Below are 13,017 nucleotides of genomic sequence, written 5' to 3' on the forward strand. Positions count from 1 at the left end.
AAATTGTTTAATATTCTTATAAAAAATATAACAATTTGATTCATAAGCTAGATATTTCTATAAAAATTTTAATTTAAAATTACCTGTTTCCAGATATCGTCAACCATCGGATACCGCATGTTATTTTATTTCTAATACTACTTGGCACAATCTCGCAAACATATCTGTTTTTTTTTTTAAATGTCTTTCTTATTCGCTTACTTACTAACTACAATTGAGAAAATAATTAATAATGTTTTTTCGTGTGATATTCCTCAAAACACGGGTGCATACACAAAGCGACGTCGCACTCTTTGCACATATATTTAGTGTTACGCCGCACTCTCCGCCTGAGTGTAGTGTGGCTGCACACGTGGCATTTTCTTCTCGTGTGAGGCCCCTGGGCTTCCGTCTGCGGAATCGGCTTGGCAAAATGTCGACCGGTTAGCCTTATAGGGCAGTCGTGGGCTCTTCTGCCGCCCGATGAAGACGGCCTCGCAACGTGGTATTTTTCCACTATTTTTGCGATCAAATTCTCCCTAAAATCTCCTAAAGAAATTTTTTTTCCCGTTTTCAGTCGAAATAAGTTGTACGCGTTCAGAGTGCAAATATCGAGTAAACGAAAAAGAAGTTTTTTGTACCACTTCATAGATTTCCGAGAGCAGTCGACAAAGCTTAAAATTTTATCTACTTCGTCGACATTTCCCATGTTCTTGTTGTAGTCCGTAACAGCCTCGGGTTTGATTTTGAATTTGCCCGTCGAATAGTCGATATTCTCCGTGATAACCATAGAATTGGCGTGCATGCTCGTCAGTACGTGAATTTCTCTTTTGTCGCACCATTTAACCGCGAGTAAATTTTCAGAGTGGAGAAACTTCGCCTCCCCTTTCTTCATTTTTGTATTCGCTTCAAAAGATGGCATTCCTTTTCGACTCGCTCGTACGGTCCCGCAAGCGTTTATTTTATTTTCGAACAAATAATTAAAAAGTTTCGGGCTCGTATACCAATCGTCCACAAATACTCTGTGTCCTCTTCCAAAATAATCTTGTAACATTGTTTTGACGATAGAGCCAGAAATTCCAAGGTTTGGGTCCATTTTAAAATCAGTACCCGTTCCGGTATAAACGATGACATCTAGAATGTATCCAGTTTTCGTATCGTAGCATACAAACAACTTTATGCCGAAGCGGTATCGTTTGGACGGTACGGAAACTTTGAAGGATAATCGTCCCTTCCAGAGCAAAAGGCTTTCGTCGATACATATATTCTGAAAAGGGTAGAATATGTCTTTGAAAATTGCCTTCAGAGGGTCCAACAGACTACGAATCTTGTACAGTTTATCGTAATTTTTAACATCGTCGGAAAAGTGCAGCGCCCTGAGGATCATGAAGAAGCGGTCTTGGGAAAAAAGGACTCTGAAAAATGGAGTCGATAGTATCGGATTTGTGGACCAGTACTTCTTGAGCGAGTTTTTTCCTATAAGACTCATTAGCATAAGAGTTGCCAAAAATATATACATCTCGTCCAACGATGTGTCTTTCCATTTACGAAAATTCGAGTTTTCCGCACCGTACTCCTTAATCTTTTCTGCATAACTGTTAGTTTGGCAGACTATCGTGTCGATAATACTGTCGGTCATAAATAATTGAAAATATGTCAACTCGCATTGTTCATCATGGACTATATCACTTTTCATACCAGACTGGCTATCGTCGAAATCAAATATTACGGGTGAAAAATTACCCGAATCCCAACTATTCACGTCAGTCCGTCGACGTCTAGCCGGCGGACTAGTCAATTCCGAATCGGATTCTACTTCGGAATTTTCTTCTTCGTCGGATGAGGATTGTCTGAAATTGAGGTCGTCCAGGTCATCCAACAGATCTTCATCTTCACTCTCATTTAAAATTTGAACTACTTCGTCTTCGCCAAAGAAGCGATCCATTTTTCTATACGAAAGGTTTTTAAAAAAAAAACACTAAATAGCAAAACAAAACAACTTTGAATACTTTTTATCACCCATGGTATATTATTTATTTTTTTTTTTAAATATATAAATATCACCCGCGGCACGATATAAAACAGCAAACAACACCTGTGAGAGTATCTTGAGTCGGTGTTCAAAAAATAAAAATATAAATAAAATATATAAACAAATATTGTAATTGGGGCCACACGTTTGTATTTATAATGTTTACTTCGGCAAAACAGCAAAAAAAACTATTTTACTACACATACAATCTTAAAATATTTAATACTGACTGGAAAATTGTTTAAATTACAATTATTTTACGAAATACACGCATAGTTTTAAAAAAAATATAAAAGCAAAATACGAAATATGCGCCCTATTCCGTTCTCGACAACTGCCAAAGTCACGTGACATTTTTTAAAACGTCGTTTGCTCAGTCGGTAAAACGTGTAACTAGCCGATCAATGATTTAGTTGTGTCGTATCATCAATAGATGGCGTTGGTAGTCCAAATCTGGAAATATGCATTCGAGAAGTAATCACTATGCTCAAAACATGAGGGGCCCACGAGCTATCTGGCCTGGCATTTTATGGCCCCAAGGTTGGGGCGGTACGGACGATAATTCAAGATATATAATAGCCTTTTTTCTTTGTATTTTTTTTTTTTTATATCTTCTATTTTTTTGATATCCATAGGGTTATTAAAATATTTAATTCGCAAATATATATTTTGATGTTACACTTTGTTAATCTAAAATCATTTTAGAATCTCAAGGATGCCCTTTTTTAGTTTTAAATATATATGATTTTTTTAATACTTGAAGAGTTGCTATGTTTAAAAAAAATGGTTTCTACCAATACCAAAAAATGGTTTCCCCAATGGAACTTGAAATTTTGAGACCTTCTCTTCATATAATTAGCTATCAATTTAACAGTGTACCAATCCGATCCAGTACTCAGTATATAATCTTTGCAGTACTCTTTCCACCATTGAAACGAATATATGACGATATTTAAATGTTTCTTGGAAAAAAGTACCATATTTAATTTTAATTTAAGTATACGACTTAAGCCGCTATATGTGTGTAGACATTTGATTTTTTCAAACAAAAATACAAATATAATAATGAAAATGTATTTTATAGTTAATATTTACCTCTTTTTTAAGGGAATGGCGGGCGCCGGAGGAGGACCCATCCTCCTATTGTTACTCGATTCCGAAATGACTCCATCAAATGGATATTTAGGTGTTTTAGAAACCGGCTTATTCGGTACAACTGTTGATGAGACGTTACCTAATTAAGGAAAATTTATCATTAAACCACAATCGCTGCGTTAAATTTTTGATATTATAATATTACATCGTAATGGTGCGTGAAACACTGGCATTGACAAGAGTATAATTATTTTTGTAGCTCACCCATATTGTTCCTTGTGCCAAATTTACTGACATTGTTGCGGTTTCCTATGATTCTTTTCCCTTTGCGGAATGTCTTATCTCCCTGAATAACGTTCATTTTCGTTGTAATTTTCTTTTTATGCAACGTTTCGATATCGCCTCAGAAGACCAAAACGAAAATTTTAAATGTCACTTTAAAATGGCGGCAAAACAAACCGCAAGGTTTCTATGGAATTGTATAGTGATGTCCTTTCCGTGTTTCATCGAATTTCAAAATATTACAGACAGATACTATTTTTTGTATACAAAATAGATGAGTAGATACCGAGCAAATAAATTTTGAAAAATATGGAAAGACAATAACTGAAAAATCGGATCAACCTTCTTTTATCAGTTCTTACTCTCTACAAGTAGTATTTTTTTTTTTAAATATCAAATAGGTAAATACTTACGTCTCACATGAAATGTGTCCTGAATAGGTATTTACTTATTCTCACTTATCTCCATGTAAAAACTATTTAGAATTGCCAAAATGTAGAAACCAATAGCTGTTCAAATGTGAAACAAATGAAAAATTAATAAATGATACTATTTTATCATTAAAAATGTGGGATTTTATAGATCACAACTTATTTTGAAAGTGTTTTTTTTACCCACAATTAAAATTTGAGCATTATATAAAAAATATTCATAATTGGTATGGTATAAAAAAACGAGGTTGTGTAAAAAAAATAAGTAAGTAATGTGAATACTTTCAGTAAATATAACTCTTACCTAAATCTATTAATCCAATAACTGCAGCAATAAATGAAAAAGATATAGGTTTGTATATCAAAAAATATATGATTACTGATATATACATGATAAGGGAAGTGGTCAACTCTATTTCTCCATAGATTAAGGAAGATAGCACGTAGGTAGCGTTATTCTGAAAGATGGAAAAAATATTATCGCAGGTTTAATAATAGTGGGGGCAATCCTTAAGGCGGGATAATCGATAGCCCGCATCTTAATTTTCTTTGACCCCAGGTTACATTAAACGTAATTGATTTGTTTGCTTAGAACAACCTTTTTACATTGAAAAAAATAAGAAAAGAGCTTGACGTGGTGAAACCACGTTTATCCTTTCAGGCTGGCTAAAAAAATCAATCGTCAATCCATTTAATTAATTAGTCTTAGGTAAAAAAAAATTCTGTGCGCGCAAATATTTTTTATGGCTCCGACCTTTTATAATTTACCTGTCGTAAAACTAAAATGTATTTAAAAGGTTTGAATCATAAAAAACTGTCGCCAACCCGCTGGCCTTTATAAAGGGATGTTTGCCGGTGGTCTTTATTATTATTATCCTAAGAGCATTCTTTATTATATTATAAATAAAATTAAGTTTGCTAATTGAAATGTCTAGACGTTGAAAATTTTGGGGGTGGATACAAGCGCACCGTCAGCCAATGAAAAATGGTTTCGAGGGCGTGATCTTCAAGGAGAGAAACCAAATATAACGGGAAGAGATCAGTGGGATCGAAGACTTGGAAGCCAGCAGTTGGTCGGAAAAGAGTTGGTCGGAATAGGAACTTGGAAGCCAACAATTGGAAGAATCAGTTGGAGGAAGTAAGTCGTAAGAGGAGATCGACCAGTCGGACGGCTGGTCAGTCAGAAGACACAGAGAAGAAGAAGAGTTGGAAGGAGCATTCGGGAAATCAGTGGGATCGAGGAGTTGTAAGCAGCAGTCGGGAGAGATCAGGGGGATCGATCAGTCGGGAGAAATCAGTTAGAAGGAGCATACCTACACCAGGTTTTAAGACTTAAGTGAGGAGAAGAGCGGGAGCTCTACACAGGGAGAAAGAAGATAGAAAAAAAAGGGAGTTACTCATCCGGAGTATCCCACGCAGAAAACGCTGCGAGAAAAGCAAACCCACGCCGGGTCATAAGCCTCAAATTAAGCGCTGAAGCTCTACTAGGAGAAGAAGAAGATAAGAAGCAAGAATCATCGCACGGCGGCCCGTCATAAGAAGAACCTCATCCCAGCATCCAACGGCGCAGCTTTTCCACAAAGGATCACGGCCATCCCAGCATCCCACGGCGCAGCTTTTTCACAAAGGATCACGGCCACCCCAGAATCACGGCGCATCTTTTTCACCAAAGGTTAGAATAAGTTTAATTTAAGATAGGATTAATTTATTTTAAGCTAATTTAAGATAGCAATTTAAGATTAGTTTAAGTTAAAGTTGCCTTCGTATAATTTTGATATTTTTAATTAAATTAATTTAAGTATATTTTTTGTGCTGAATTTTCATTCATCTCCCTACCCCTCCTTCTAATATTCCCAAGGTATATCAGCTTGATAAGGTGGGCGACGTCAAGCTATTGAAAGTTAAGGAGTTAAGATTTTTTTTTTCAATATATGTTCCAAAAAAAATCTGCGTGGACAACACGTATGGCTTCTCGCGCAGCTGTTCGCGTACTGAATTAGTATATTTGAGAGTGTACCCTTAACTGGAGGCAAGTCTCATTTACGTACCCGAAGTGCTCCAGTTACCAATATGATTCCAATAAGAATATCCATACACATCTTGATACACAAAAAGATTTCATATGTATTCATAGGAGTATCATCAGTTGCTCGAAATACAATTTGTGAAAATGATGATATCTGTAATAAGTAAGCATAAACAGACATGTTATCAACGTTATTTTACAGCAAAACTACAGTACAAGCAGTTTTTTTGGAGAATTGTACGATGCTATATCTTTTCAGTGCTTGTCTATGGCGTCGACAGCCAACTATAGACTTTCACCCGAGCTATCACAAAAAAGATTGAAACATTCCAAATGTGCTATGGAAAAATGTTCAAAATATCAAGGGTTGGTAGAGTTTTTACGAAAATGTTTTAAGACGCGTGGGAAAAGAGAACTCATCGAGCTTTCTTTAGAATCAACCGATTTTCTTGCGCACTAGGATGCGCATTAGTCTTTGTTTCTCAATTCGTCCGCTAGAGGGATGATCAACTGAAAAATTTTTTTGAAAAAAGAGATAGGAGCTGTCAGGTACTCATAAAAAAAGAAGAAAGTTTGATGATTGCTACGTCGTATTCCTGAAAAGATACCTGTTATATCGCTGTTACTGTCACTGCATTTATGTACCCTGTTGATGCATTTCGTATCGAAACTTTTACGCGCTTGTCTTAAAGTCATTGCTACCAACTTTAAAAATCCACCAACATGCGCAAGCGTGTTATAAATTGCCAACTAAATAAGACGCTTTATTTTGTAAGGGAATTTTGAAAATGAGCAATATCGAAAAAGTTGTATCAAGAAAGGTGTGTTGAGATGATTTGGACATGTGGAACGTACGAGTGAGGTGAACGGTAAAACAAATTTATAAGGCGAAAGTAGTTGGAAAAAGAAGCAAAGGAAAACATGGCACAATCAGGCATATCAAATACTTGAAAGCGGCTGGGTCAGGAGTCGAAATAATCGGCGGGTATGTATAAGGGGATGGATGAATGTGGAAGAGGCGAATAATTTTTGTAAAGACAGGGTGTTATGGCGTTTCATTTTCTCTGCCTACCCCTGCGGATAAGCGGCGTGATGGTTTGTTAGTTTTTAGAATTATGAAAATGTAAATGAAATTATTGATATTTTGGATTTTTATATAAAATTGATTTTATAGAAAACCATTAAAATGTAGAGTTTGTTAATATTCCCTTTTTCTTAATTTATGTTGAGATGGTAAAAATGTAAGATAACCCCTAAGTAGAGAAACCCTGATTTGTGAACAAGTTTTTGAACACACTCAAAATGTTGTAAAAATTAAAAACTTACGATGCCTATGATTCCAATAAATAGCACACCACATTGCAATGGAAAACAGCAGCAAAAAGATTCAACCTTTGCCAAAAACATGTTGACATAGTCCGTAATAACAATTCACATGTATTTAATTTATTTATAATGTTTTACTTGCATATTGTGTAGCATATGCTAAATATTAATTTGACTAATTTTTCTAATCACGTTACAAAAAATTTAAGCCCGAAAACGATTCGATCGACTATTGTCAAAATACAGAATTATTTCAAATAAATCTGGTTAGTTACCTACCTTACGGGTACCTACTTTTAAAATATTTTATCAAATAAAATGTTTTGTTAAAAGTTGAAAAAATAAATTTACAAAATATAAATATTTTAAAACCAAATTAATTTTAAAAAAAAAACCTCGGTAAATGGTAGTATTCCTTATTGAAATTTGTCATAAAGACGCTAATTTGCATTTATTTAAATGGCGGGAACAATAAACTTTTTGTGATTTGTGACAGAATGTCTCAAAACTTGCGTCTTATGTTATACCACTAAACATAACGAACGGCGGCCGCGTTTTTGACACATGAGTCCCTATTATTTACTAGAGATTCTTATGATATGAACCGAATGAGAGTAGTATACAGGTGAGAATCAAATTGTTTTTTTAGTCCAGTAAAATCTGCCTTAACCGAGCCTCCTATAAGTATACCATATGTACCTACAAACCTAGACAAGCGGAAAATAAATATAAAAACGGAGTTTTTATTATTATTTAATTTTGCTGTCACCTAGTGAAAAGATGTTTCTGCCAGTGTCAATTCATATTTTTATTCAAAAACAAAATGATAACCTTCTTCTGTTCGTGTCATGTTACGTCCCCTGATTTTTAAGTACACTATCGTTAGAGTTATTGTCCTTATCTTGGGCAACTCTAAACAGCGCCTCGACGGTCCTTATCCCCGTCCCATCTCGTATTTCCGGAGCCAGAACTCTTCTTTTTCTACCCACACCTCGTCGACCCTCTATTTTGCCTTGATTAGATGCAATAGCTCGTACTTGTCTCCTCTCAGCACATGCCTAAGGTAGGACACCTTCCAGACCTTGATATCAGTCAGCAACTGTCTCCTGCTCTTGGTCTTTGGAGCACATTTGCAAAATAATAATAATAAATATTAAATGATTAAAAATTAATAAAAAAATGTCATAGTTTAAATGCTTTTAGCTTTATAAATTTAGAGATTATGACCGCAATTCTAAAACTCGGATCAGAAAGAATAGTTGATACTTGGGTGGGAGTTGAATTCCTGGCTGTTAATACAGCAGTTAATATTATAGCTTAACAGCTTTTTAGGAAGTTCTCCTTCTCTATTATCAGAGGACACTGAAAAAATTATGCTTATCAATCTCGTCCACATTCGCAATATGGTGATCTAAGCACCTCATCTTAAAGAGATGCTCAGGCAATCGTAACGGAGTTATTTATTCTGTTAAATACATAATATCCTAAACCGGAAAACTACCTGACGCGGAAACGAAATAATTTTCGGGGAACTATTTGCGTAAATAAACTGAGTAAGACGAATTGTTTTACGGACGAAGGCAACGAAAGGTAACTAAACATTAAATTTTGGAGAGAATGTTGAGTTCCCTTTCGAGAATTTCTGGAGTTGATGCAAAGGATATTAAACTCTTGTGAAGAAACCGCGACAATACACTAAGAAAGTCTATGGGGACAGAGAAACCCCAAGTATTATAATTATATCTTTTAAAAATTAATGCAATATGCATGTTCAATAATGTTCATTGTAATCCTAAGCGATATTTTTTACTGTTTTGCTAAAATACAGCCATTTTCCAATCGGAAACCTGTAAAAACGGAAAAAGTAGGGGAAAATTATGTTCGGTTTTAGGCAAGTTTTACTGAATTCAGATTTTAGTACAAGGTAAAATTTTGTTAAAGAAATGCGATTTTTTTATCACCTAAAGTGCTCATGTGTTTCCACCAGTTTAGTCATGCGCATTGCATGTATCGATGGCGGGAATTCTCAGCGTAGTTAGTAGGTAGTAGGTATTCTGAACTCGTATCAAACTACTCCGTTCAGTTGTACGGAGAGCTCCACTAGCGCGGTTCGCGTCTGGGGTTATCGTACAAATTTAAAATCAGCGCCGGCAACTATGAAAAAATTCACGAAAAATGAAACTTCTTGATAAAACTTAAAAGATAAGGACTGATAACAAATCTGTATCCTCGCCTGTTCATTTCGCCATAGTAATCGCGTCGATCGGACAATTGTGTTGACAAAAATAGGTTTTAATTTTTGATTTATTTAGAGTGAATCTGAACAGAAATCGTGTGTTTAGTATCATTATTATTGTTGTTACAACATGACACTAGAATGTGATAGCCAAACTATGTGAGTTTGAGGTGTTTTTCTGTATGAAGTAATGTCAAAAGTTTGTTTGGATTTTAGTTTGTGATGTGTAGACTTCTGTTGTTCTCCGTTGTGACAGCGTTGGTTTGTCCAGCGCTGTCGAAAGATCCGTGTACGTTTCACATGAGTGTTGATATATCGTCTGGAATCCTGCAGGAAGATGGATCTATCAGACATAACAATCTTTTATACCCCCCGGATAAGTACTTCAATTATGAAAACGCCAGCCGGGAGAGTCACAAGAGAGGTTGCTCTTGCTTAGTGAAGCCTTGCATTAGGAAGTGCTGTCCTGATGGGGAGGCCTACCTTGGGAAGTCTTGCTCTTCCACTAACAACTCCATGGTTCAGGAGTTCAGGCCTCCCGTACATAACCAGACCGCGCTTCTTCCAGACTTCAATGCCGATGAACAGTTCAGCTTTGTGTATGGAAATCCTTGCGTAGATCCTGAGCGATATAGCCTGAACCCTTTTATGTACGAAGATGACGATTTTTATCTTCAGCCTGTAAGTTAAATGTTTTCAATTTTATTTCATCATAATTTGTATCGTTACACATTACTGTGTCATAATTACGCAAAATTAAAATTAAAATTAAGAGCACGGGTTATAATATCACTCTTGTATTCAAGAAATTGAAGCCCATGTAGAACGTATCACCTTGCCTTCATACAATTAACGATCAAATTAATACAATAAACAACAATCCCATACAGTTTTTTACAGATTTTTTTTATTGAAACATTTTTTAAGCACAAACCATATTTTTGTTTATACCTATCTCAACAAATATGAAAAAGAATATGGCAGTATGGGTTTTAACAGGGCTCACGACCTGTCATTGGCTGGTTTTAGTGATCACTTTATACACGTGTAACATTCCCCATTCTACTCATGACTGACAACCAGACTACTCAAATATTCGAAGTTGTATTAACTTTCAATTGACACCTCCTTTTTTTTACTAGTATGTAAAATAATTCGGAAAGTATTATACATAAATTTCATAACTACTTCTCTTCTAAACCCTTATCCGCGCTCAATAGTGCATAGGGCACTGCATCGTATTGACGAAGTGTTATCTTGATAGTTAGTTACATGAAGGCAAGGTTATCAATCCTACGCTTCAGGGACCAGTCTAGGGTTATATTAAATAAATATTACAGTAAAAAATCACTAGGATTTATTTCATCAAGGTCTCTACAAAATGAAATAAAAATTCTCACCTCAATGGTGTCTAAAAGGTGGTGAAAGAAATCATCAATTGAAGGGTAAATAAACTTTCGAAATTTGGGTAGTGTGGATGTCAATCATGGGTAAAATGGTGAATATTATTACACGCGTATAAATTGATAACTAAAACCAGCCTATGACAGGTGGTTAGCCCTGACCCTGACATTCATATTCTTCTTCACCTGCTCGTATATTAAGATCAATAAAAATATAATTTATATTTGAAGCACTAACGTTGTGATTTTCCATTTTATAATTAAAATGTAACTTTGTTTTAAAATCACTATAAATATTTTATTTTAACATAATTATAATGTTTACCGGTTTCGAAGCTAACCGCTTCGATAAAGAAGCGGTTAGCTTCGAAACCGGTAAACATTATAATTATGTTAAAATAAAATATTTATATTGATTTTAAAACAAAGTTACATTTTAATTATCAATAAAAATAACTCTTAAGTGGACCAACCCAGATTTGGACACACTCAAAATATTGTGAGAAACCTTATTTTTTAAATAAATGTAACTATTTGGTCCATTTTTTACGTGGGTACGGGAAAATATAGTAAATTCGGTATTTGAAATTTTACACACTATTTACTACTCGTATCTTGATTCAAACACATGACATTGATCTATGATATGATGTACTTGAATCACTCGTCACTCCCCGATGAGTAAGTATGTGTATACAACATCATTTGAATCACCTCTGAATGATTCTAAGAAGTCCTACATCATTTGTAGGACCTCTCGGTTGATGCAGTATTCATCCCAAGAGGTACTTTTTTTACTTTTTTACTTTTTTTTTTTAAATATACTTAACTAATCACTGAGATTTTCTGTCTACCGTCTCTTCGCCGGGACAATCACTACTAATAGCACTATTTACATACTTACATATACAAAATGTTGATCACATGCGTTTTTAGAAAACGGTGGACAAAAATCTCAGTGAATGATTATGTACTAACACTACTAACATTTTCTTTAGTAGAAAATAAATAAATAAAAATGACTTACGACGAATATGTTTTTAATATTAAAAAAATCAAACTAGAATTAATTCATATTAAAGTTTCGTACTGACATTTCATTCAGAATTCCATATTCTTCTTCATCTATGTTGAGATGTCAATATAAACAAGTATATATATATTATTACTTTGTCCACCTTCGAAGTTTAATAGTCAGCAGGTTACCGTTCTGGAGATCCCGGGTTCGATATAAGTGATTTTTTCACTCTAATATATATTCAATATTACCCTGGACTGGTACCCGAGGCGGAGGGCCGATCACCTTTCCTTCATGTGTTAACGATGAAGACAACACTGTGTTTATATGATGAAGTGCTCTATGCACCGATTTGAAAAAATATATTTTGGGTGCAAAAAAAATGCTCGACAGCGAAACTGGCATCGCGGGTTCGATTACCGACATTTGCAAAATGAATTCAAAATGTATTTATTTTCAATTGTCTAGATGTTTGTGATGTATTTACATGTCAACCTTCCCTATCCTTACTATCCTACCTGCAAACAAGCCTCTAAAATAGATGTTTTGCGGGTTTTTCGTTTAAAAAATAAAAAAAGAATAAAAAATGTAATGATTTGGCATTCAGTGATGATTTAAATATAAAAATAAAACACTTGTTTAAGACCACTTTTTTGAGTTTATTAATGTAAACACCACCAGTTTCGAGAACTACGGATGTTCTTATCAACAAGTGAAAATACATACTTTCAACAAACAAGTGTGTATTTTGACCCGCTGATGAGAACATATGTATATAGTTCTAGAAACTAATCGTCTATACTTTAATGCGGGATAATTAACAGCCCGCAACATAATTTTCTTTAAACCCAGGTAACATTTCGCTCACTCCTTTCAAAAACGTCATAAATCAAAAATCGTTAATTTTCAGTTGTGCATGTTTTCAGAATGCCCAGAAAATGTACTATATCCCAGCAAAAGCGGCATATTTTTAACTTTATATTTACCCGCTACAGGGCAGAAAGTGTTATTTTGGCATTTTGAAGAAAATGTATTGTTTAATTATTTTTTTTAATATACTAAATATTTTTCAAATGGAGAAAGAACCTTCAGGTTTTACCTAAAAAGATCTGTTGCACAGTAAAAAGTTCAATAAGCGGATTGATATTTATTTTTCGTATATTGTATTATATTTTTACACTTTGAAAAC

General features: G+C 34.6%; 2 protein-coding genes across 8 annotated transcripts in view; one reads left to right on the forward strand and one right to left on the reverse strand.

Moving 5' to 3' along the window:
- The window catches only part of LOC148301939 (mutS protein homolog 4-like), a 31,680-nt gene extending 24,297 nt beyond the window's left edge, over nucleotides 1–7,383 (reverse strand). For 2 of the 7 annotated variants that reach the window (XM_088272438.1, XM_088272434.1), the window contains exons 1-6: nucleotides 7,172–7,383; nucleotides 5,868–5,999; nucleotides 4,124–4,277; nucleotides 3,802–3,897; nucleotides 3,371–3,712; nucleotides 3,107–3,245 (exon numbers count right to left, since the gene is read on the reverse strand). In XM_088272438.1, coding sequence (XP_088128564.1) covers nucleotides 3,107–3,245; nucleotides 3,371–3,467 — 236 coding nt within the window. In that variant the 5' untranslated portion in view covers nucleotides 3,468–3,712; nucleotides 3,802–3,897; nucleotides 4,124–4,277; nucleotides 5,868–5,999; nucleotides 7,172–7,383. Of the gene's footprint in view, nucleotides 1–83; nucleotides 2,465–3,106; nucleotides 3,246–3,370; nucleotides 3,713–3,801; nucleotides 3,898–4,123; nucleotides 4,278–5,867; nucleotides 6,000–7,171 lie in introns of all 7 variants that reach the window. The other 5 variants (XM_088272441.1, XM_088272439.1, XM_088272436.1 and 2 more) reach the window with 5 other exon arrangements.
- Nucleotides 7,384–9,252: 1,869 nt separating this feature from the next.
- The window catches only part of LOC148301940 (G protein-coupled receptor Mth2-like), a 94,605-nt gene continuing 90,840 nt past the window's right edge, over nucleotides 9,253–13,017 (forward strand). The window contains exon 1 of the mRNA XM_088272443.1: nucleotides 9,253–10,088. Within this exon, the coding sequence (XP_088128569.1) occupies nucleotides 9,630–10,088 (459 nt within the window). The 5' untranslated portion in view covers nucleotides 9,253–9,629. The remainder of the gene's footprint in view (nucleotides 10,089–13,017) is intronic.

Source organism: Brachycentrus maculatus, unplaced genomic scaffold (assembly GCF_059751285.1).
Source record: "Brachycentrus maculatus isolate JH-2025_06_01 unplaced genomic scaffold, ASM5975128v1 h1tg000498l, whole genome shotgun sequence".
In the NCBI taxonomy this organism is placed as follows: Eukaryota; Metazoa; Arthropoda; class Insecta; order Trichoptera; family Brachycentridae; genus Brachycentrus; species Brachycentrus maculatus.